The sequence below is a fragment of the Neocloeon triangulifer genome, unplaced genomic scaffold (assembly GCF_031216515.1).
Source record: "Neocloeon triangulifer isolate White Clay Creek 2 clone unplaced genomic scaffold, ASM3121651v1 ptg000008l, whole genome shotgun sequence".
NCBI classification, from domain to species: Eukaryota; Metazoa; Arthropoda; class Insecta; order Ephemeroptera; family Baetidae; genus Neocloeon; species Neocloeon triangulifer.
Genome location: NW_026775550.1, coordinates 495,602 through 521,311, shown reverse-complemented (window position 1 = coordinate 521,311; position 25,710 = coordinate 495,602). Strand labels below are relative to the sequence as shown.

At 34.3% G+C, this 25,710-nt stretch overlaps 1 protein-coding gene across 5 annotated transcripts; it reads left to right on the top strand.

Moving 5' to 3' along the window:
* On the top strand, nt 1-25,310 carry LOC132194700 (serine proteinase stubble). 5 transcript variants are annotated; one of them, XM_059616145.1, is made up of 8 exons: nt 1-347; nt 18,493-18,995; nt 19,792-20,079; nt 21,992-22,083; nt 22,220-22,305; nt 22,366-22,640; nt 23,624-23,781; nt 24,597-25,310. In XM_059616145.1, the coding sequence occupies exons 1-8, from the start codon at nt 268-270 to the stop codon at nt 24,753-24,755; spliced, it is 1,641 nt and encodes a 546-aa protein (XP_059472128.1). In that variant the 5' UTR covers nt 1-267; the 3' UTR covers nt 24,756-25,310. The 5 variants fall into 5 exon arrangements, with proteins under 5 accessions (XP_059472128.1, XP_059472132.1, XP_059472131.1 ...); XM_059616148.1 differs by lacking the exon at nt 1-347 and adding an exon at nt 11,805-11,912; XM_059616146.1 differs by lacking the exon at nt 1-347 and adding an exon at nt 11,836-11,984.
* Nucleotides 25,311-25,710: the final 400 nt, after the last annotated feature.

The following is a 25,710-nucleotide window of genomic DNA, read 5'->3' as shown; positions in this document are numbered from 1 at the left end:
GGAGACTTTTAGTTTCCCTCTGGTGTTGGCCCAGCTCACCTGCCTGACCAAACAATCCGTCTCGCCGCGGTGAGACTCAACAAGAAAAACCCACCCTCCCAGTCTGGCAACCCTTTTGGCCCGCCCGCGGCGCTCATGAATCGCTGCTCATCTTCATTCCACTCGAAACCAGCAAGTCGACTTTCCTCGTTCATGGATCAACGCCGGTGTCTGTCTCTGGTCCATTCTCTGTAAACCCTTTTCGGATTTGAATCGTTTCAATTGAGCATGTCGCAGTCCTTCCGGCGGCGGGCCAAGGGATGCCAAACATACCTCAGCACATCTCCATTCTCCCTATGCAGCAAAAGGTAGGCAAAATTTTATTTATCTGAACTAATTAAATAATTAATAATCAGATTTTTATTTATTTATAATATTTGAAGATTTACAAGGTCTGCCGATTTTCAAATAATTAATTGGGTGGTGCTCATTTGAGGGAAGATCTTTAGATTAAAAAACCTTCAGACACTGCAAAAAGTGATCAAATTATACAAATTACATTGAAACGTATTTTTTTTAATTAATTAAAGTGTATATAAATTAAACGGAAAATTAAGAGGGTAACAAGTTGAATTAAGTTACTTTATAACTTTTGTTATTGTTTATTGTTGGCGGTTGTTGACAGTTTCATAATTTAAAATGACTGTGCCAAATCACGCAATATTAAAGCTTCTATGCTCATCAAACGTCCGTCAAAAAAGAAATGTGCCGATTTCTGAAGGTGTAATTTTGCAAATCATCGCTTTTTTAGTACAACAAACGCACTGTTTGCGATTTTAAGGTCCATATGAACACATACTTATAAAAATAGCAAGTTGTCTGTTAATAACTTGCTAATTTGGTAATGGGTAATTTTGAGCAATTTACTTTTACTTCTGCAGTGTTAATTGATAATTAAATAATTTATGCCTTGATATTTTCCCTTTTCAAAAGTGAAACCTTCTTCAAAATATACATGTACGCGAATATTTTTCTGAGGAAATAATTGATGTATATAATTAGAGAGTGCAAGACAGAGTTTGAACTCCGGTGGAACGGAATTTGGCGTCGAGAATGAAATTTATAAAAAAGCAGAGATTTAGCGAACACGTCGAGCGTAAAAAGCACAATGAGGTGTGATAAGTGCACTCACCGCACCATACAAAGGCACTTCTTCTCTTTTACTCCGATACAGTTTCTGCCAAAATATACGCGAAAAATCTCACGTGGTGAGGAGACCTGAAAAAAGAGGAAAATAGCGCGCCTGAAATTGCTAAGGTCATGGGACAAGAGCAAATTAAAAGTTTAAAAAACCGCCGTGCATGTTCGCCTCGCGGGCATTCTTGATGGTTTTTCGCAGCGAGTCCGTTCACGACCATTACCCAGAAAGCACACAATTGTTATTTTAAAGAGGAGCCAAAAGACATTGATGGCAAGAAAACACGTGGTGTGTAATTAGTAATGCGCGTGTCGTTGTCGTTTGATGCAAATGCATTTTTAAAAAGTGAAAAGGTGCGCATACTTTGCTTATTCAAGAAGGTGCGCTGCAAATTTCACTTCATTAGTAATTCTTGCGCGGTTAAATTGTCATCTTGCTCCTTGTCATTGTGTGAATTTTGCCTACTTGAATCTCAAATCCCATGCAAACGTCGAGTGCTTGCGCTTAATGTGGACAATTTTTGTATACATATTTATATAAAAAGAAGAGACAATGGTTTGTTTAATTTTTCTCACAGCGACGCCCTTGAAAAGAAAATTGCAAATTAAGAAGTGAGAATAAACACAAGCTTTGAAGGGCTTGGAAATGAAAGGATTTATTCTTTGTAAAAATAAATATTATGAGAATCACTCTGATCAAGAAATTAAAAAAAGGTTTTAATTAAAAATTAAAAATTCATTTTATTTTTGTATTAAAGCCAAATTTTAGTGTACTGATTTTTTTTTAAATTAAACTCTACAAGAAGATCGTAGGTAAATTAAATGGTTTTAAATCATAAAAATATTTTTTTTTTAATTTAATGGTTTTGTATTAAATTAAATCAAAATTGATCTAATGATTACTGATTTTGATTTTCCAGGTTTATTTTATTGTTCTCCGCTTGAAATCATTTTAAATTTAACTTTTTTTTACCTGGGTGAATTATTATTCACACTAAAACAGTAAAAGCTATCCTTTGTTGTTTTGTATTAAAGAATACATTAGAAAGAAGTAAAAGTGAATAAAAAATCCATTCATTCTTCAAAATCATGATTTTTTTTTACACCTTTCACTGTTCATCGGACGGACAATTAGCCGGGCGTTCAAATCTCTATGCAGCCTTTTAGTCACCGCGGCTCGGTCTATTTGTTCCACTTTTGAATGAGAGTGCGAGTGGTGTGCGCCGAGAACAAGAAGGGTTTACCCGCCTCCGATCAATGTAGGCCTGACTGACTTGAGAGAAAGGTTACTCCAGAGAGCTCGAAAAAAATCATTACATTTTAATATGCGCGCGCGCGAGAGAGAAACTTTGTTCCCTCTCTGGTTTAATTTCCTCTCTTTTGCCTTTTCGCCGGCTAAAATCAAACAATTTAATAACGCTGATTTACGGCTGCACCTTTTGTTCTTCTCTTTGCGGTTTCCTACTCAAACATCACGCACTAGGTTGTGCACATAAAAACCAAAAACGTATTTTCTCTTCCGCCGCTCATGGTGCATTTTTTATTGCATCCATCTGCGCCCTCAGGGGCCGCGCACCTGCGCCAAGATGCACCGCAGTCAAGGACGAGGCAAGGTTGCGTGCCTTAATTTAATGAAGAACTTGTTTAAAAAAAGTCAACATTGTGGAATGTAACTTGAAGTTCTTTTTCAAATGAATCTTTTGATTTGGTTTAATTTTTTCTGAGGTGATCATCAAGTTGAAGTTAAATTTTTAAAATGGGTTTAAATTCCCAAATCTAAAGAAAAAAAAAATCATCTCATCTTTTACTTAGAATTGGATTCAACTGCGTCTTCTTGAATTTCTTTCCCATCCCGTCTCTCAACCCAAATACAACAGTGGCATTTACAGTGATTTACGATTTTGCCAGAGCAGTATTTCATCCAAATTAACAATCTCTCCGCAAAGCTTTGAGCTCACCCAGCAATCAAGACGTTATCTCTAATTTCTGCTCGCGAGTATTAATCAAAAGAGAGCTCTCTGCAAATAATCACTACCTCTATAGTTCAAGTTCACGTACATACATGACCACAAAATGTATTAATTTCCTTTCGAACATGTTGCAATGATTTCTCCGTGGCCTTCACTTGCTTAGCAACATTGTAGCTGCAGACAAAATTGCATTCATAATTTATCGTTTTGCAGGAGGATGGACGGTTGTTTGTTTGAATTGTTTTCTCCCGATGATAGCAATAAAACGATCGATGCGCACAAGTTGAAGTTTTTTATGAGTTTGTTACAAAAGCGGTGGAAGTGCTGCGACGATAATAAACGAGCGGCGTTTCCCTTTTCAAATCACACGACGACGCTTAACTTTTAATTCCCAGCAACAGCCGGTAGCGCGAACATGCAACAGTAGAAAATATGAAACCGAATTGTGGCCCGGAGGTAGAATGAGAGAAAAAAAAATAGAGATTCACCTTATCCACGCGCGCACGTGAAAGTGCTCCTTCAAAATGATACCTTTTGCTACCGCACGCTGCAACTGTAATCTAATATATATATTTTGGTCTTTCACTCTCTTTTCTACAAAAATTAACAGCCTGCCGGCAGATGATACACTTTTACTTCGCTTCCATAGAACTATAGTAATGATCTAACCTTAAATTGAAAAGAGCAGCGTATTTTTATTATAAACTGTATAATTTTCTCTTTTTTCCATTACAAGCGGTGAACTTTTTAAAAGAGCGCTCCATCAAAAATTATAAATAATTTATTCGTAATTAATCTTTATTAAATTCAATTAATTTTTACAGACAAAAATTATATTTAAAATTAACTATTAAAGTATAAAAATATTTTCTTCCTTTTTTTATTCTATAAAATGTATATATTTTATTTTATAATTTACATTTTTTATTGATAAACAGTTGACTTGCAAAAGTTGCAAGTAAAAATTTGTTATATAGCTAAAATTTAATTTGATTATATTGTTTGAATATTAATAACTAGCTCTAATTACTCTCTTCATATAATTATGTAAACAAACCTATGTTACATGTTTTCATCTCTGTTGTATCAATTCATAATTTGCTTTTTATAATAATATAAAATTTAAAAATTTTCAACTTTTGGCTTCTGCTAAAAAATAGTAATACGAATCTCAATTTAAAAGCTGATTTGTACTAAATTAAAATTTAAACAGCCGAATAAGTAAATTAACACATTTTTTTTGTGTGTGTATAAAAAAAACGTGCAGATGAAAAAAACAAGATGAAACTCTTTATTTGAATTGCGTGCTCCGGACAAGCGATTTCGGAAATTGGACATCTTGATCCACGGCGCCGCGTGGCATCATTCCTATGCCATTCAAAGCCAAAGAGCACGAGATGCACCAAATAAATCTGTTGCGAGATGCATTTACATGAGACACATGAGAGATGTGGGGAAAAGCTTTCTTTCTTTCTCTCTTTCCACTTCACTTTATAATTGCAAGAAGGCAATGGGAATCATGCCGGCCGTGTGGCGTACCGGTGTGAAAAAGACGACGCAGGCAATCGTTGTTTTCATCTTTTTTCTCACCAATTAAATTAATGAATGATAATAATGATGCAGCTTGATGTGGCGCAAATGAAACGAGGCGCTGCTCGGATGAAAAGGAAAGAGAAAAATATAATATTTTGTATAAATATTTATCAGTGAAATGTTTGCTGAATTTTTTTAAATAATAACATTTTCTTATTTTTCATGTGAATTTGATGGAGAGAATATCTCTTTCACTTAAGGCGAGAGCATTCTATTTTTGTCCATCTCAATAGAGAGCTGTTTGTCTCTTTTACTTTCCACATTCATTACGGTCTTTTCTCTCTAATCCATTTTCACATTCAAGTCCGAAGAAAACTCACACTAGAGTGTCATGTATCAGGCTATGGAGAAGAAAAGCCTTTCAGGTGAATGCATTAAATATGATGGTTGTTGTTCCAGTGGAGCTCAAAGCGCTGCTGATTGTGTCATTTTTCACGTATTGTGACATTCAAATGAGCACTTATGCGTTGAGGTAATTCCAGTTTGTTAGTTAGAGAATGAACGTTAATGGGCCTGAATTATTCCAATTTATGAGAATCCTTGGACTTAACAAAGTCCGCATCCTGTAACCTTTGAAGGAAGAAAAAAAATCATAAATATAATGTTATTCTTTTTATTCAGGAGTAGTTCAGAAATTTTAACGAGCAATTTTGAATGGAAAGTGGTTTCAAAATTCCCAATGTTAAAATTATCTCATCAAAGGTTTATTCTGTGTTCATTTAATTTGTGCTAAGAAATTCCTGTTTGCATTTCCTGAAATCAGAATTAATTTCTGCCAAGATTTTAAAAGAACAGTCAGAATTGATTAATTTTATTTTTTATTAAAAATAAATATTTATTAAAATTAAAAAAATGATGATTCATTTATAAAGCTTCTTTGACGTTATAAAATTTCACATTTCTTTTGAATGATTTAGTAAAATTTGAATTACTTAATTAATTAATAGCAATTCGCTGTAGGCTACGCGGCGGAGAACGTTAATTGCAAAAGTGGAAATTTCCCATAGTTTGGCAAAAAGGTCAAACTTGTTCGGGTTCGCTGCTTGTCGCTCGCGTCCAACATGACGCGTCGTCCGACAAAAAGCACCGCTCACGTCACATTATCTAGTCCAAGGCGAGACAAACTGCAGCTCTTTAAAATTACGTTAAATGCGTTCTCCAAATAATTTTGATAAGGAAAAACGTTACAAAACATCCGAAAGACAAAAGATGTTTTGTCGTTCTCTGCATTGATGGCCGCTGAAGAATACTTGCTTCTTTTAATTCGAAAATAAAATAATGAAAAAATAAGAGAATGAGAAATTTGCGTGCATATAACTTTTTTGCTGATGTGCGGTTCCGGTGCATTGTGACTTTGAGCATTCTCGTGATGTCACTTTCTTCGCCAGCCATCATCGCGTGTCACGCCCCAAATAGACGCCACGAGAGACGATTGTTTCTCCGTCAGTTACTTCAGAGAGCACATTCAAATCAAAGGAAATTGACTCCGCGTCTTCACATTTGACCTACATCAGTGCAAAAGCAAAGCTCTTTGTTCCAATGCGAATGTTAATTCTCTAAAAAATTCTGTTTTTAAAAACATGTTATTGAAATCGATATGAAAAATCTCATATTAAAAATTTTATTGAAATCATTTTTTGTTGACCTGACTTTAAATACAGTCTCATTATTCTCAACCTCCTATAATAATGAAAGTTTAAAAAAAATTGAGGCTTTTTAATCAAGATGTTTTTTTTTTTAATAATTGGAAGGGTTGAAAGTAAATAATAATTACTCTGAAGTTCTGTGATCCAGATTAAAATTGAAAGTTTTGAGTTATTTTTCGTGCAGAAAATTTACTGGATTAAAATCTCACTACTAAAGAGCTCAAATTCTCATAATTTGATTGCATGTGAGAATATCGTCAAGAGAACAATCACGACTGTTCCATTAGTTCGTGCCATTGTTACAGTCGAAGTCATTTAAGCAGGCGGCATTTTTGAAAAGAATTACATTAGCTAAATATGAAAAAAATTGAACACGTTGGAAGAACTCAATTTGTGGGTGCCGCCGTGAAAATTTTATTACTGCGTATTCCTTGGTCCATTTGCACATTACAATAAAAATTTAAAAATTCTCAGAAACGAAACAATTGAAGTTGCCAGGGGTTAAATTTATACAACACCAGATATCACGAATTTTATTTTGAAAATGAAAAAAATGTGTTCATTTTTGATCGCCATTTATTTACATTCAACTAACATTAATTACAAAATCATCTTAAGGTAAATTTTCGACCGGTCTAGTTTTTGCAGAAAATTTCATTACCAAATTATGGTTGGTTTGATCTATATTATCTTGTTTCTTAGCAATATCATGATTTTGAAATATTTTAATGAAAATTAAAATGTTAAAATTAAATAAAAATAGCAATAAAAGATTATATAAATAAGTTTTATAATTTAAAAGCTTTAACAAAACCAAACACAAGTGATGGTTTCAAAAATAATATAAATTTATTTAAGCTAAAATTTAATTAGGATAAAAATTTTGTTGTCGTAAATTTAACTTTCTTATAAAAGTTTAAACGTTTATAAATGACCAAATCTGTGGGCAGTCCGTTTTCAAACAAATCTCACAAGATAAGCGCACCGAGAATTGACCCAGATTAAACACCGGAGTACATTTCTTGGTACGTGTATTTTAATTACTTTGCTCGTCCCAAGCAGCAACTTTCAATACGAGAAAAATGTCCAGCAGAGATTACGCATTTAATTTCAGCTGTTGGCTCTCGCGACCACAACATTAATTAGCGTAATCGTTTCTCTAACGCTCGGCAGAAGCGAGAGTAAAAAAAGAGATGGTTATCACCAGGGATGAGCACCTGTGATTACTTTCTCCGCGATGCCCAGCTATATAGAGTGGACGGGGACCGACTGCGCTGGTCACGTGACGACAACACGAGAGAGACTTTCTCGCTGACCGTGACCCTCACCACTCGACGGTGCTCCGCCGTCTATAAACGAATCAAAGTCGCTTTTGGTCGCACCTCACAGAGAGAAAGATTGGATGTTGTCATCGCGCCAATCGCTCTCAAACTTTCTACCTCTTTCTGATCACGGTCTTCTGAGCAAAAAAAAAAGAAAGAAATAAGGCATAGGTGGCGGCTAATTAATTTACATTCACTCTCATTTTTGTGCTTGAAATAGAGATTATAAAATTATAAATAGAGATAACCGGTTTAATTTATAGAAAATGCTGAAAATCAAGTTTGTAAAATTAGTTGCTTCTCCTTTTTGTTGTTTGTGGACCATTTCATTATAATTTTAAAAGTCATAATTTTAAACCTCAGTCTTGAAACAAATTTTTTTACTTTTTCTCATTATTGTTGCTGATTTTATTAAATTATTTTAACATTTTAGATAGAAAAATTAAATGAAACGAAGAGAAATGATTTGTTCTCCAGGCGAAACTTTATCATTTGCCTTACTTAAGTTCTCATATTTTATATTATAAAAAGTCAAATTTAATTTTACTTATTTCTATTTTTGATATAGAAGCACCTATTTAAATTTTATCCGTTTTAGCCAGTTTTAGCTCAAAATGATTTATTTTAAAATTGGAATATTGCTTATTTTTAGTTTCATTTTGAATTATAAAAAAAATGCGAAAAAAATTCTTCCGGGTTTTGTTATTTGATATTAATTCTATTACAAGACTTTAAATAATATATTAAAAAGTGAAATTGTTTATTCTTTCATAAATTACGTTTGTCAAGAAGACAAACCACAAAAATCTCATATGTGGGATAATGACTTCTGTAATTGTCAGTTTCCCTTTCTTTTTACCACCGAGCAATAAACAAACACTTTTGCTCTGCTCTCATCCAAGACACCCGACCGAACGTATCGTTTGTTTTCCTCAAACCAATAAGTCAAAATATTACATAATCTGAATGTGGAAAAAACCAGAGAATAATAATTGCTGCTAACGACTTCTTGTAAAATGCACAGCAAGAAGGAAAAATGTGTATCATATAATCGGGCAAACACGTTTTCTTCTCATTTTCTATAAAGCTGCGAATAAATTATACATCTCTCTGTGTTGATGGCGACTTTCAGGGTCATCTCGGTTCAAAGGCACACGCGCGAGTCGAAAAGCAAAATAATGCAAAAGCGTGATCTCCTCTCGTGCACTCGCAATTCTCCGAATGTGCGCATTTGTTTTGCGGGTGGCGTTTTTTAGCTGAGACGCAAATTAACGGCGAACCGCCTTCCTTCTGGACTTTCCTTGCTGCCCATCTTTTTTACCCTTACGTCATTGCAATTATCAAATTATGTTCAAAAATCAAAAGTTTTCCTTGTCCAAATCTACAGGGATTTTAATAGCTCAAAATTTTCTAAACGTTATTTTTTTTATAATCTTCTTTTTTAATTTGAAGTTTAATTTAAACTTAAAACTAAAAACGAAGATTTAAACTGTTTAAAAACAAATAAACGGAAGAAATCACAAATTTGTTGACTTTAGGAATTACAAATCATGTGGGCCTAAATATAAAATTATTTTTCTGTAAGTGCATTAAATTAATATTATGAGCAACTTTCTTGGCTACTGACAGATGTAACAAGCGTTAGATTATTGTTGTGTGAGCAAATTAATATTCTGCTGGTAATTGTGTGGACAAATACAACCTGATTTGCCGATGGGTTCCATAAATAAATTTACACACGAACAGAGAGTTTTTTGTTGGTTGACGGCGCAGAAGCGCGGCTAAATCAATAAACCGAAGAGTTTCTCTCCAGTAAGACTGCAGCAGTCAAATGAGAAAAGCGTCCCAGTTTTGCATAAGGTGTTCATCTGGAGAAAAAGGAAAGGCTTTGTGCCGAGCAACGAGAAAAAGGGAAAACCTACGAAATGTCTCTTATTCAATGTCGGGTCTCTTAAAAAAGAAAAACTAGAAGAACTAGCTGAGTACGTTTCAGGAGTTTTTAATGAATAAAACGGAAATAAATAAAAAAATCACGCAATTAATTTATTAACGATTATGAAGAGAAAACTGGACTTAATTAGTAATTAAAATGAAACTAACATTATTAATTTAATAAAAATTGGTTTTATGTAGTTTCCTTCAGTAGATTATTTAGCTAAATTTTTTTAAATAGTCTGTTAAACTGAACAATTTTATGTTGTTAAATTTTGTTTTGCCAACAAAGATACTGCCAAAGATACTAACAAAAAATTGCATATTATTAAAATATCTGATGAAATGAAAACCAATACATTGTATGCAGTGATCACTAAATTATGTCACATGATAATGATTATTATAAAAAAATTGCATAATTTTTACATTCAAATTTTCGCGCAATCACTTTCGTGGCAAGAGTTTGCCAAATAAAAATTATTGCTAAATTTTTGCAACGCCTATTTTGGTAACATCAGGAAGTGATATAAAATCCAACGTGGTCACCAAAATTAAACGTCCGAGAGATGACCATACATATTTGCCTGCTAAATGTCACATTCAGATTTCTACCAATTAGCAGCCAGATCGGAAGACCGCGAGAGAAAGAAAGTGAAAAATGATGTTCAACGGTGAAACTTGCGGTTACATGAGACTTCTTTTAACCAAAGAAGAGGCAAATCACGCGGAAATTTTTCAGAGCATGATTAAAAATGGACGGTTTTTGGTAGCGAAAATTGTTTTTATAATATTAAGAGATGAAAATGCAGCGTGCAGTAGTGTGCATGGCCCACATCTGTGTATCCGTCTGGGAGAGAGTGACTTCATGCATGTGTCTTTGCGAGCGACCAAGAGACTCACTCGCATCAGGTGAAAGTAAAAGAGTCGTGCGTTGCTTCTCTCAGTATAAATTCATATACTTGGTCACTAAAAAGGCACCACCGGGCGTTTATCATAATCGCACGGCTATAGCGATTCATTCAGAAAGGATGGAAAAATTAATGTGGCTTAATACGCCATTCAAGAAGTGCATTAGTCACCGTTCACACGCCAAAACAAACTTGCATTCACTTTCTTGACTTTTAGCGCTTTCGATTTAATGTTCAAAGTAATTTTTGCCTCATCTGTATAAATTGTTGCTAATGTTTCAAAAACAAAACTTGTCGCTGGCAGGCACAGCCCAAATAATTTGATTGCATTTAATCTAAAAACTGTTCAATAAAACTTACTGTCAATATTTTTTTTAAAGCATGAAAATTTAACTGTTAATAAACATAAAAATGTTTCAATTTATTCTTTATATATTACTTGTAATAAAAAATTAAAATTAAATTTTAAAATATATATATTTTTATGTTTTTTATGAATTTTGCTTTAAATATAATTTTGAATATTATTTAGAAAATAATATTATATTTTTAACCTGAATTGCAAACAATCATGTATTGAAGCATGATTTACAAGATTGTTGGACAACGCTTGTGAACCATGATGCCGGTTTTGGTTGTCAATATTAATTACTTAATTCTAAGTTAAATCACACCAGAAATTGGTAAAAAATTATGAAATTATAAATTCAAATTTATAACGTCAACATAAATTCTCATAATTATGATATAACAAAATTTTTAAAATATTTAAAAAATTATATCTCCTCCAATAATTTAACAGCAAAAAAATATGTGAACATAATTTTTATCAGAGTATGTTTGTTTAAAAAATATGATCCTGACGTCTGAGAATAAATTTTTATCTTATCACCACCAAACTAAACTTTATCTCCATTCCGGTGGTAAAATGAAATATTTCGAAAAAATTTGCTCATCTTCGGAACTGCCGATGTGCAAGTCTCATATTATCTGATTTGCTTTAGCAGGATTTGTCTAATAATGGGCCAATCGAGCAAATGTCCTGAATCACCTGCAGAGATTCCATGTGTGTACCAACTGGGATTTCCCATTTCGGTGAGTTAGATAATGATATGGCTTCCTGCGGGAGATTATATGTGAGTAGATGTTTTTCCACCTCATCGTCGCTCCGGCTGAAGCTCTTTAGGTAGGGAAAGTGAAAGTGCTTACTCACTCATCAAAGGGTGCTTTATTATTTCATTCGAGTGGGAGTCGGTCGGTCGGGCGCTGGTGCGGGCCCTGAGGAATTCCGCCGCGGCAGTCGCTCATTTTCACTCTCGCCGCGCGCACACATTTTGAACTTTTGCTTTCTTTCTCTGCATGGTGAGTGAATAACATTTAAGTGCTCCTAAGATGTGGAATAAGTAGTGTCCTGCGGATTTATTGAATAACAATGTGAGTGTTTTTATATTAATTTATTTCATTTCAAAGTTTAAACAAAAATTTGGGCTTTTTGAAATACAATTGAATGTTTCATTTTCATTTCGATATTTCGCAACATTTTTTTTTACAATTGAACGAGAATAATTTTTGTAGAAAAAGAGGAAGGGTGCGTGCGCCGTGTGTTTCCTTCGCGAGAATCGTGATCATTTTATTATTTGCGCACTGTCTCATTATTGGCTGCAGATGAAGTGCCCTCTCCTCCCTTTGTGTGTTTGTTTGTTATTAAAAACGTACAACGAGGAAAATAATTCCCTTTTAAACGGTTCGGATGCATAGAAAAATCAGGAGAAGGAGGAAAACGAGAGTTTTCGTCGGCGCGCTTGGATTTCCGAAAGTGGTAGTGATCTTTTTGCTTTTGTAAAACCAACACACGCCTTTTCCGGGCGCAGCAATCAATTGTAAGTTTATTTTTCAATATTTATTCGAATCCTCTCATGCGTACACTTGTCACTTTCTTTCCAATTCGGAATTCTGATCAATCCGGCTTTCTCTGTTAATTTTCAAAAGAGTGTTTGTTGTATTTTCATACTATATTTGCTGTGCTCCCGAATTTTATGATAAAATCACATTGCGAAAAGTGCAAATCATCGAGATAAAGTAGAAGTGCCTCTCTCGTGATCACCTGAGTGAATCTCTCATTTCTACATTATGCGCTCGCGGCTGTGCTGCCGCGAGATTCACACTTGGCTACCCTTGGCAAAGAAAGTGAAACTGCACGTTCTTCTCTATGTGTTTGTTCAGCAAACGCGATTTCACGGGCTACTTTAAAACTCATCTCATTCAATCGATGGCATTGACCGTCGTCGATCGCCTTTCGTGCGATTCCGAGACGAGTTTGTTTCTTGGTGAAATGTGCAGGTTATGACTTCATGCAAAAGAGAGGAAAAGGCATCCGAGACCTTTTATGGGTTCACCAGGAAGGGCACAGGTCGCAGGATTTCTCTTTGCCTGTCGCTTTTTGGCAAATGCGAGAGACGCCAATCTTGCTGAGTTATCACTTAATTTGCATCTCAAAAGGCGCTGTGATTATTTTAATTGTGAAATTTCTCTTGTTGAAAGATGTGAATAATAAATATTTTAATTTGATTCATAGACTTGAACAGGGAATTTTAAATATATTGTTTTCAACACGGATTTTTATCTTCCATAAAATTTCAAAAATCAATATTGGAAATTGAAAGACAGGAATAAAAACATTGTTACGTAATAATTTTCTTCTTTTTTTGATGGGAACACAAATAATCAAAATAATCAGAGCCCGGTGCATGAAATCCAAATAAAAAATTATGTTGAGATGGTTCATTTACCTCTAAGCAATCTCTGCCCAAAATAAAAAATAAAAAATTTGTTACAATAAAAGGGAAAAAATACTGAGAACGGAGAAAACTATTGTTTAAATGGAAAGCGTTTTTTTAAAAAAAAATTAAGATGTATTTATTATTAATAAATTTAATTAAGACAAAAGCCTAAATTTTGTTTGTGCAATATAATTATCAATCAATTTTGTAGTTCTAAATTAAAGACTTTTGTTTGAAATAGAGTAATTTTTACAATTTCTTCACTTTTAAAGCACAAATTTGTTTACCTCATGAACAACTTGAAACGCAAAAGCTGAACACGAACGTTGGAGATAAACAAAGCATAAAAAAAGTGGACGGTTTGACCTCGGCACGTTTTTTTCTTTGTACTTTTTGTACCAAGAGATCTCTGCAACGTTATTGGTATAGTTAAAAGCTACTCGCTTTTCGCGTGATTTTGGTTTATTGAACCCTGGTGCTTTTATTCGATCCCCGAGAGCCACAGATGCGCTCTCCCGCATGGATTTTGCAAAACTGGTCTTTTGTGTATGTTAATAACGATCATTACTACAACAGAGGCTGAACGCGTTCCGCGAATTCGTTTCGAGTCGTTCAAAAATTACGCAACTCGCATACTGAAAATAAAAAATGCTCCATTTGGCGGTGAATGAATATAAAATGCAAAAAAAGTCTGCAATTGGTCTGCAGGGCAAAGTTGCGCTGCGCATTTTAAACGCAGGAATTCGGCGAGAGAGACAAAATCAGCAGGATGCACTTCTGCTCACAAGTGACTCACGTAGTTTTTTCTCGAGACGAATTCTTTCACTCGAAAACAAAATTAAATCAAGGCCCTGCAAGACTGAAAAAAAAATAATACTTTTTAAATAACTGTCTGACAATGCAGTGAATGACATAAAGTCTTGTGTCTGTGACCTGCACCAATGGGAAAATTAAATTTTTAATGAATATTAATTATTTAGATTATTGCAGATTTATTGAATAGAACTTTAATGGGAACCCCTTATCAGATAAAAAGTTATTACAAAATATTTTTTGTTGTTCGTCCAGAAACATCCGTCAGAAATTATTTACTGGAAGAGCATCAAAAGCATTATTCATTTTAGAAATAAATTTATCAGATATTCATTTATCAGAACGAAAAGAAAGTGAATTTTAAGTATGTAAAGATTCAAGTATTAAGTGGAATTGCATCTTATAGTATATTGATTGTTTTACCACATCTAAAATTGTTAAGTTTGTACATCAGTACAAATTACTTGTTTTTATTATGATATACAAATGCATTTTTTTTTTCATTGATTTGATTAAACTTTTGAAACGTTTGAAAATAGTGAAAAAATAAAATAAAAATTTAATATATTTATAAATATTTAACAGAAATCTTTAGCTAATTGCGTGGTAAAAATAAACGATAATTTTAATAAATTTGTAAGGAAAATAATGTTCATATTTTAGTTAGCTTAGTTTTATAATAATTATAATTTCTACAGAAAATTTCCGACTTAACCATCCAGTTTTCTCATAGTTCTTCAAATTGCACGCTCTGGTGGTTTCTTCGTTACTTCGGCGGTGGCACATTTTTCGTCTTTGACCTGTCGTCCGAATCGCGGCGGCAAATTAAGTCTGCTTTGACGAGTCATCCGTGCTGACACAAATAATATCCAGCTCTCGGCGGGTCTCTCAATTTCTCAAGTGGGGACTCGAACCCAGATCAGGTTTGGAGCGCGGCGGGCGTAAATCACAAACGCCGGGCGAGTCGTGCCAACTCATTCCTGGCAAACTCACGCGCGAAATGACAAACGACCGCGGCGTTGGTGTATTTTTTTAAGTGCATGATTTTATTATTATATCATTAGAAAAAGCACAAAGAATTGTGGTGCGCGGTAAATCAAAGAAGGCAAAGCCAGGAACAGGAAGGATGCCGGATCGTGACCGGGTCGGCTGCTTTTTCCCAAAGGCTGCTGCCGATCATGACAAACCGACATTGCTGCGAGGTAACGTTTTATCCACCTAGGTAAACTTTTAACTTATTACTAATGCTAATTATTCAAGGCCAGCATTTGTCGCGTATTTTTTGGCAAAATTTTATCATACTTGCGTGGGATGGGTCGGTTCAAATCTCTTCCCGGAATTGTATAAGTTCGTGAGAATTGCAAATTTATCTCATTTGCATTAGTTTCGGCCCTTCCTATTTCCTCTCATGTTAATTTTAAGTTTATCTCTTCACGCTCCTCTGCGTGAAAAATGTGCAATTAGCTAAAAGTTGGCGGAAAAATTAAGATTTATGACTGCGGTCTGTGAACAAAAAGGATTTGTTTAAACAATTCAGACCTTAAACTAAGGAAAGGGAAACGCATCTGAATATTTGACTCTCTTTGGTCTAGAAAGAGAGGCGGATTAATTTTCACAGACAAATACAATTTTTAATTTAAAGAATGAAGTTTTATAATTAGGAAAAGTAAATAGTCAATTAACAGAAATTAAAAATAAATTTATTTTAATAAAAACTATTTTCCTCATTATTTGGAATTATTTATATTTTCTGTATATCGAAGCACTTCAATTTAAATTTTTTGCACAAACAATTTATTGTTTCTTTTTTTTTTAATTTTTTTAATGCCAATTTGTCATTGAATTAAGTTTTCCTGTAACTATTCACTTTCTTTCTCTTGATCTAATTCAATCAATCCTCAATATATTTTTTAAATTCCTAAAGCGGAAATATCAATTATTATTTATCTTTGTTCAGATTGTATTATATAGAAAGTTTGTACATGGGGAAATGAAATTTATTTCAGTCTCCCACATTTTGTTAATGTGCGGGCTCTGTTGTGATAACGCACTTTGCTCTATTCCGTTTTATTATTTTAAATGAAATTCCGAGGATGGAAAATAATACATTATACATAACGCATTTTTATTTCAAAACTCGCGCGAGTGACATAATGTAAAAGAAAGTGTTTTGTCCACTGGGAGACAATACTTTTGTTGGCACTCAAAATAACTCACATGCATTTTGCATAATGCTCGTTGCGTTTTGATGCAGGAAAGAAAGAATGAGTTTCTCTTTGGAAAGTGAAGCGCGACAAATTATTCTTTGCCGCGGTCAGAAATATAAAAATTGCATCTGTTTTGAAGAAACAATGCAATTTTTTAATTTTCAGAACTGTACAGGAAGTTATACGAGGCGAAGTGAAAAAAAAATTGCATTTCACCGAGGTCCGTTTGCGTCCGTCTGCCGTTTCTTTCTCTCACTAAATAAGGTGCGCGTCCGTTAGAATGAAAAGCACTCATTCACTCGCGACGGCCCACGGTTTTGTGCAAAGTGTGTGCGAGCAAATTTATTTTTCGCGTGCAAAACGAACGAGACGATCAGACAAGTGAATAATTGTGTCACGCGATCAGGATCTGCAGCTTTTGCCAGGCCACACCAATATTAAGAGACCAGTTTCTATAAATTGCACGCTGGCCAATATTCGGACCACTTGGAGCGGATCAAATGATCCTCCGCTATTATTATTGCGAGGGCACACAATCCACTTTGCAAATTTTATGCTTCTCTGTACTTCTTGAAAGTGCGCGTAAAAAGCGTTTTAAGTCACCATATCTCGTCCTAACTGGTTTGTCCGCCAATTTGATCCTTTTAACAGATATATAATGAGTCTGGTTGGTCCAACTTAATTTTTTTTCCTTTGAGATCACAGGCTTATCATGTTTCATTTTAAATCATAGGAATAAATCCCTCAATATCGAAAAGTTTAAAATTAATTTAGAGTCGAATTGAATTGTAACGGAATAAAACAAATATTTTCAAGTGGATAAATGTAACAAAAGCACCACAATTAATTTTCTTTTCAATTTATCAGGTTTGTTAAGTAGTTCTAAATATATTAATATAATCATTGTTCACCTCTTTAAAATAAAATTTCCTACGCGGTGGCAGTTTTTAAACTTTCTGTGAGTAATCCGCGCGGTTTCCTGGAAAAAATTATGAAGTAAAAAATGGATCCAATTTTAATAATGTGACTCTCTAAACATTAATAAAATTGGATCCATTTTCATAAGTTTTCCTAAGGCAATTGAAAGAGATCACGCGGATTACTCGCAGAAAGTTTAAAATCATTGATATCACCATTTACAATGAGATAATTCATTATTCCAATGATGTAAGAAGGGTTTACACTGCAATTTATAATACATGGTTCAGTATTGATACATACATAACAAAGACACCTACGGAACAAATTAACATTTCTACAATCTTATACATAGCTGATTAAGATGGTGGTTGTTGCATTAATATTATTTTCACATGATACTGACTAAGTTGTTAATACCCTCTAAATGGTTAAGAAATAACAACAATTAAAATAATTATTTTACTATTTATAAGCTATAATGTCTTTATTGCATAAATAACTTAAATAAACTAAATTTTAAATATTAAACTTTATTAAAAAAATATTTACATTAAAGCTAAAAGATTATTAAAGATTTGGTATTAAAATTGTTTTGTTAAAGTAACACAAGCCCTTTCCCTTGAAGTTGTGCTTATTACAGCTTAACTTAGACTATTTTTATTGTAACTGGTAAAAATATGTTGTATTTCATCTTTATAAATTATCGATTTACATCTTTTAAAAACACATGTACATAATTACTATGCATTAAATGAAGTACTAAGGTGCACTTACCAATGCTAATTTAATATTGTATTATAATTATTATAATTCATGAATGTTACGGTTTACGCTTGCTCTCTATCATAAAAAATGAGAGTCACAACGGATATTGAGAAAAAACTTGTAATATTGATTGTTCTCTTTTCTAAATAGATGATTAGATTAAATTAAAACGAGTGGTATTACAGTTGTTATCACACAGATCAACCCACTCGTTTGCAAAAATGCTACAAGAACCAAAGAAATTATAGACATTTTACCAATTTTCCATACACTCTTGATCACGTTTTCTCTAAATAAAACTTGTGAAAAAAATATATATAGTTGAATTGACCCGAGAATAACACAAATCTTTAAAATCTATTTTCGTTAACATAAAATAATTAAGTCGCTCAACATAAAAAATATCAATACAGGCAAAAAATGCAAGTAAATTAAAATTTAAATTGCTTGTTTCAGGAGTGGACAGCGGCGGGCAATGAGCGGGCAGCAGACGATGTGTTGGACGGTGGCCGCGGTGTTGGCCTTTTGTTCGGTGGCGGCCAGCGCGTCGTGGACGTTCCCATCGCCTGAGGCGGCGAACGCGGCCGCCGACGCGGCCATCGCCGCGGTCGCCTTCCCGAACCGGCAGGTGATGATGGCCCGCGGCGCCTCGGCCGCCTTCCAACCGCCGCCGCACTTCCAACCCGTCCGCTACAACAACTCGGGCCTGCGCCTCGAGCCGCCTCGGTGGAGACGCTACGTCCGCTTTCCGGGCAACCGCGGCTTCCACCAGCGGCCCCAGCCGTGGGGCGCCACGGCCCCGGCCGCGCCCCCCGTCATCCCCGCCGGGCCCAGGAGCCCGAGGCTGGTGTTCAGGGACCCTGACTACATTTCCAACAACAACTTCCCCACTGGACCGGGCGTTCCGCAGCAACAACCGCAGTTCCCTTTGCAGGACTACTCGCAGGACGACTCCAGAGGTGGGAGCAAAAGTTTTACTTAAACAAAGTTTTCATCTTGATTTTTGGGACATGCAAATAAGCAAAATGGTTGCAAAAATTATTTCCATTTTGAAAAAATTATAAATTGCTCATGCAGTTTCTAGAATTTTCAATTGTATCAATTATAATGTTTATCAAGATGGGTAGAAATGTGGTTAAAAATTCAGGGAAATCACAATTTTTTTAAGCCCGAAATTCATTTTAATTTATTATTTATTTCAATTGCACGAATCTTTGAAAATAGTTAATTTTCATCTTAAAAAATACAAAAATAGAATTTTTAATTGTGGCATAGAACATAATTCTAACAAATAATTTTCCCATCCCTGATTTTGCCGGATTTCGGTATTTTCAAATAAAACATGTATCAGAAAACGATATATTGTAGCAGGGAAAATGATTAAAATAAGCTAATTTTAAATAAACTCTGTGATTTAAACCTTAAAATTTACTTCCGCCTTAATATAAATGTTTAATGATAAAAACATCTATTTTACACATTTTGAATGTAATATTTTTACCAAAATTGCAATTTAATGTTATGTTTTTGCAACCTAGCTTTGATTGCACTATTTATTATATATTTCATCTCCAGTTCGGCAGAAAATTTGCAAAATTTTCAGGTTTTTGGACTTGGATGTAAAACGCGATACTCCATCACCCCTGCGAAATTTTTTTTTTTTTAATACCCTGTTTTGATCGAGTTGATGCTTTTTTCGGATTTGGTGTGAGGCAGGGGTGTGGAGCTGGGTGTTGACCTGGCCGCCTGTTTCAGAAGCGAGCAGGGTGAAGCAGCAGCAGCAACAGCAGCAGTTCAATGTAGGTGGCGACCAGAGCCTGTGCTTCGCCGGCAAGTGCGAGTTTTTCCTCTTGTGCTGGATGTCCGGCGGGTTGATCGAGGGCAGCTGCGGCGGATTCATGTTTGCGTGTTGCCAACGCAAACAAAAGTCGGACGACTCGCTGGCCATTAACGATCATGGCAGCAACTCGATCGCCCAACAGCCAGACTTGGAAGACAAAGACTTAGATGACTACGTCAATGGTCCGGTGACTAACGACCCCAGTAAGTAGGACTGAAAATACACAAAACGCACGCAAAAAAATATCAAATTGACAAAAAAATAATTTCCTTCTACTGCTGGGTCGAAAGTCAAAATCCACGAATTTAAAAAAAAAATTATATATTATTCAGTCAAACAAATTTTTTATTTTAATTTATAGATTTTTGCTTTTGGATTTTATACAAAATTTGGGTGCTTTTAGCTGAAAATAAGAAAATCTTAGTAAATTTCAAAGCTTATATATTGTAGCTTTTTTAATGTACCTCTCTGCTCTAAAAATGAATTTGAAAGTAGAAACCATTTTTGATGACTGAAATCTTAATTTAGCGATTCATGAATTAATTAATTAATCTTTTCTTGCCAAAAAGATTTAAACCATCAAGGGGAAAGAAGATTAGAATTTAAAAATTTCTTACTTATTTGATCGAATTTAGTGATTTAGAAACCAAGAAAGACTCTTAAAGTTTAAATTTATCCCCTTTAGAGTGATAAAATTTGAACTCCATGAGAGTAAAAGTCGACTTCAGTCATTAAATTTTGAGTTAATTTCAAATTCAAGAATAACAATAATCAACGTAGAGGGCCTTTAGAGCTGAACAATATTTTTGTAGTTTTTCGTCCCAGCAATTATTCTGACCGTAGTTCCTTCCATCAGTAGAATCACATTTAGTATATCATACACTTAACCCCTTTTAAACTGACTGACAGTGCAAGTGAAATAAAATAATTCTCGCTGTGGGAAACTTCCACGTTAATAAAAAATGGAAAAAAAGTGAGCATCGCATACATTAATAATTGCTAACGACCATGAGACACATTGTCACCAACTGCTGACTGCACGAGCACTATGGAAAAAGAAAGACTTTCTAACTGACAATGAGTCAGAATCGCACAGATGAAAATCACAATTAACTACGCTTTTAAACTCATGCAATAAAATTACGAATCTATTAAATTTGAAAAAAAAAACATTTAAAAATAATTTTCAAGTTTCCACGGACATTTAATTTTGAAACAAATTTCACAAGTGCACTATCATGTAAATTGAGACTTTTCTATAATTAACTTGTTTAATTGTCTTTTTGTTATTGTAAAATTAATAAATTAATTTTTGTAATTTTGTGGAAAATGCACGCACCAACGCACTTCTCGCACCTCACTTCTATCATTAGAAATTTGAACACCTTGTGTATAAATTTTTTCGTCGGCGCACACAACTACTTTCATTTCACGCACACAAATACACTCGCACACATAATACACTTTCTCGCTCCACCGCACCCTGAGACGCAAGCAACCGGCACGACAGGGAAGCCACACTCGTTGCCTACAATGTCTTTGCAGAAGTTCATTCTTCTTTTCATTCACGTAATAATGAATGAATTAATTTAATTAGACTTTAATTAGAATTCCGGTGGATGCAATTAATTTAATTCTTTCACGTAACATCGCGTTCCGATCTGGTGAACGCGAAACAAATGAATTAATTTACTTGCAAAAAATACATTTCCTTACTTTGAACGCAAAAATAAAAACGCGCACTAACAAACAAAGACGTTGACATCCTTACTTTTGTGTGTCTTGACTGAATTACAATAATGGCAATTGTCTTCTAAGACTGGCTGGTATGGGTGTTCTCTTTTTGTGCTCATTTTTGTAAAAGTTCTTTTTCTGTTTATCTCGCCGGAGCAAACTTGATTGTTTCATCAACTTTGCTCCGCACAGATTCATGAAAGCCTATTTTTCTGTATTAATTGTTTCGTTTTTACTAATAATCTGTGTACATTTTAGATTTCAGCCGCCAATTCCGGAATGCTGATCTAACATTAAACATAATTTAATTAAAACCGCTTCACCTTTGCTCGCAAGGTTCTTTTGCGAGGGTGACGTCAAATTTCGTGATCGGTGTTGCAGGGTGCGGAGTTTCCTTGGGCGAGGGTAACTTGGGAGCGCAGAGAAGAATCGTCGGCGGAGATGAGGCCGGCTTTGGCAGTTTTCCCTGGCAGGTCCGAAAGTTTTTTTTTTAAATAATTTTTAATTTAATTTTATAATTTAAACAATAAAAAAATTATAATATATAAATTAAATCAAAAAATTGATTTTCTTTAAAAAAAAAAATTAATAGAGAATTTTGTGTTGCAGGCGTATATCAGAATTGGATCCAGCCGTTGCGGAGGATCTCTAGTCAATAGATACCACGTGGTCACTGCTGGGCACTGCGTGGCCAGGTAATTTTTTTTTTTTTCAAATCAATCAACTTTGAAATTAATTACTTCAAATTTGTTCAGGGCAACCTCGCGTCAGGTTCAAGTGACCCTGGGTGACTACATCATCAATTCCCAAGTGGAACCACTGCCGGCGTTCACTTATGGGGTGCGCGAAATCAAGGTGCACCCTTACTTCAAGTTCACGCCCCAGGCTGACCGCTTTGACGTGGCAGTGCTCAAGCTGGACAGGGCCGTCCATTACATGCCTCACATTGCGCCAATTTGCTTGCCTGAGAAGAACGAGGACTTCCTCGGCCAGTTTGGATGGGCCGCTGGATGGGGCGCCTTGCAAGCAGGTAACAAAATTAATTAAACCGACTTTTTTTAAATTTCCTCTAATTATTAGCCATTTTTAAAGAGCAGATCTTATATCTTATTATAACCAGATTTTTACTTAAAAATTAGAATTTTAATTAATACAAAAATTACTTCACACTCAGTCTACTTTTTTTAATGTTGTATAAATTCTGTTGAAAAAATCAAAAATAATAAAAATAGGTCATTACAAAACAAAGAATTAATTTATATATTTATACCTCTTATGGACAATTTTTTTGTAATTTTTCCATTAAATTATAAAATTTATTCCTAAATTTGTTATTCTACAAACAACCAACAACTAGATTAAAAAGTTTAAATAAGGACTTGGATGATGATGAGCTTTTAACGGTTGTAAATTAATAAAGATAAAAAGAACTTTCATTTTCCTCATATACATTTTTCTAATTTCCCATCCCAGTCGTAAAAACGATAATCTAAAAAGCCTCGTTTTGATAACTAATGCAGTTTGCGTGGGAACCGCCATTGTCAAATGTGAGATTGAAAGTTTAATTACTATATTTTTCTTGTGATTCGACAATAAACCTTCTGCGCACTTCAATAAACATGCATCGCTTTCACGCACTTTTCTAATGAAGAGAATATAAATTACTTTGGTAACTTTCTCTCTCGTCGCTTTGCGCCGCGTTCGCGCGGCAGACCAGAAAATGTAATTCCGGCGACCACTCGTAAATCAAAGGAGCATCCTTAATTATACCAGTGGCGCCCGGTTCGGAATTAAAAAAAAAAGAAGCTACAGGCCTTTCCTCAAGATTCTCATTAATCGATCGCCTCACAATCAGAAATCGAATCAACAAATACTAATAAAAAATAGAAAGATGAAATTCTTTTTCTGTTGAATTATGGTGCTTTCTAATTAAACTGCTCTCTCTATTAATTACAAAAGAAGTGATGAAATACGACGAATATGTTTTCATTCAACACTGGCTGTACTTTTCAGGTTCGAGGCTGAGGCCAAAGACCCTGCAGGCCGTTGATGTGCCAGTAATTGACAACAGACTCTGCGAACGGTGGCACAAAGCCAATGGCATCAATGTAGTCATCTACGATGAAATGATGTGCGCCGGCTATCGCGGAGGCGGCAAGGATTCCTGTCAGGTACATAATTATTTTTGTTTAGTTAAAATTTTAATAGACCATTTTGTTTCGAAGCGGCATTATTACTATAAAAAAAAAGAAAAATCCATTTTGCCTTTTAATGAAAAGTCAGGTCTGAAGTCTGAACGTCAAAGATCCACGTTTTTCGACCTTCAAACTTTGTTCCAGTCAGAATATTTTGATTAACTCGCTGTTTTAAATTCCCATTATTAAGAAGGCAATGGTTTTAAAAATGTACAAATGTTTTGAAAGCAAATATAATTTTTTCAGAACTTCATATGCATTTCTGAAACATTTGAGTTTCTAAATAAGATTTAAAGTTATCAAAAAAACTCAAATCAAATTTTAGATTCCCACAGCAACGTGATGTGAGAAAAATAAATTGTTTTCATTTATATTTTTATTACACTACATTAATTTTAAATAAATAAATACTCATAGCATTTATTAAATGTAAAAATAAATAATATTTATCTTAATATTTCTTTTTTAGCAATGATTTTATCATTTTTATTTGTTTTATGAATTAAATTTTTTTTAATTTAATAAACCATTTTTTATAGATTAACTGTTTAATTATTTCAATAAGAACATCACGTAATAAATATTTTTTACTACTTAAATTTTAATTAAGAAACCTTGCCAGAAGATATTAATAATATAATATTGTAATTTATCGATTTATATATTGTGCTAAACTATCGTCAGCCTATAATCTTAAATTATGACATTATTAATTAAATCAAAAGCAAACTAAACTTGGTACATCTTCATCCATATTTATGCAATTTTAATTGGTATTAAAAAATTTTCAGGGTGATTCCGGTGGTCCCCTGATGATGGAAAAGAGCAACAGGTGGTACCTAATTGGTATTGTGTCGGCCGGGTACTCGTGTGCCCAGAGAGGTCAACCTGGCATTTACCACCGAGTGGCGCAAACCGTCGACTGGATATCGCACGTGATCAACAAGTAAATCTCCCTGAAAGGACTGAAACTTTTTTTAGAGAAGAGAAGCATTTTTAAGCACTCTGTAGAACAAATGAAGTGACCTGTGGAGTGTGTGATACAGTTGCGCTCCGACACCAATCCAGAGATTTCTGCCCAGAGGACATTCAAATTTACTGGGTTGATAATCTGGGATTTGGTACGGACGCAATTAATGGACCTCAAATTATTGCCGTACGTGTCATTGCTTCGGCCACCCTTCTAATTCCCTATAGAGCCGTGGCGAGAAGTTTTAATTGTTGTGGCGACTTTCCACCTTTTCACAATCTGCAGTGCTGAGAATAATTTTTATTCTATTTATATACTTGCGAAATACAAAGTGGGTAATATTTAATTTTTTGAGAGACGACGTCCAATATTTATGCCACACGTGAACGGTCGTAAATTGTTAAAAAAATTTACTAATTGTGCATTTCATTGAAAAAATAATGTGTGTATGTACCCGCCAGAAAGGAATGTGGGATTAAACTGTAAGCTTTGTAAATTTTAAATGGAGTAATAAACCCTTTTTTACAAAATAGAATTTAAATTTCGTTATTCCTATACTTGAGATATAATTCCATTGCCTATCCGATTGCTGTGAAAGTCATATTGTGTACAATAAATTTTTTAAGTTAATATTGTAGAAAGAGTAAATAAATGGATTTTGAACGCTGCACTTCTTTAAGGTGCAATTTAAAGATTAAAAATTGTCGGGAAATAATTGTTCCCTGATGCTAAGATTAATTATTTAATTCATAATCATTTTGGTTGGGGTAAATAGAATTAATAGACACAATTTTTACTTACTTTCAAAGGTTTGATGTAATTATTTGGCCTTATTCTTTGCACATATTACAAAACGCAACTGTGTCACTTGGCTACTCATAAACGACTCTTCCATCCATGTTGCTGCTCTGTCACCTGATGCCCTGTCTGTCTCT

Bases quoted from the DNA above. Each gene is read 5' to 3' on its own strand.
- LOC132194700 (XM_059616145.1), top strand. From the start codon at position 268: ATGTCGCAGTCCTTCCGGCGGCGGGCCAAGGGATGCCAAACATACCTC. The intron at 348-18,492 runs GTAGGCAAAATT...TGCTTGTTTCAG, and splicing joins TTCTCCCTATGCAGCAAAAG to GAGTGGACAGCGGCGGGCAA. The intron at 23,782-24,596 runs GTACATAATTAT...AAAAATTTTCAG, and splicing joins GCGGCAAGGATTCCTGTCAG to GGTGATTCCGGTGGTCCCCT.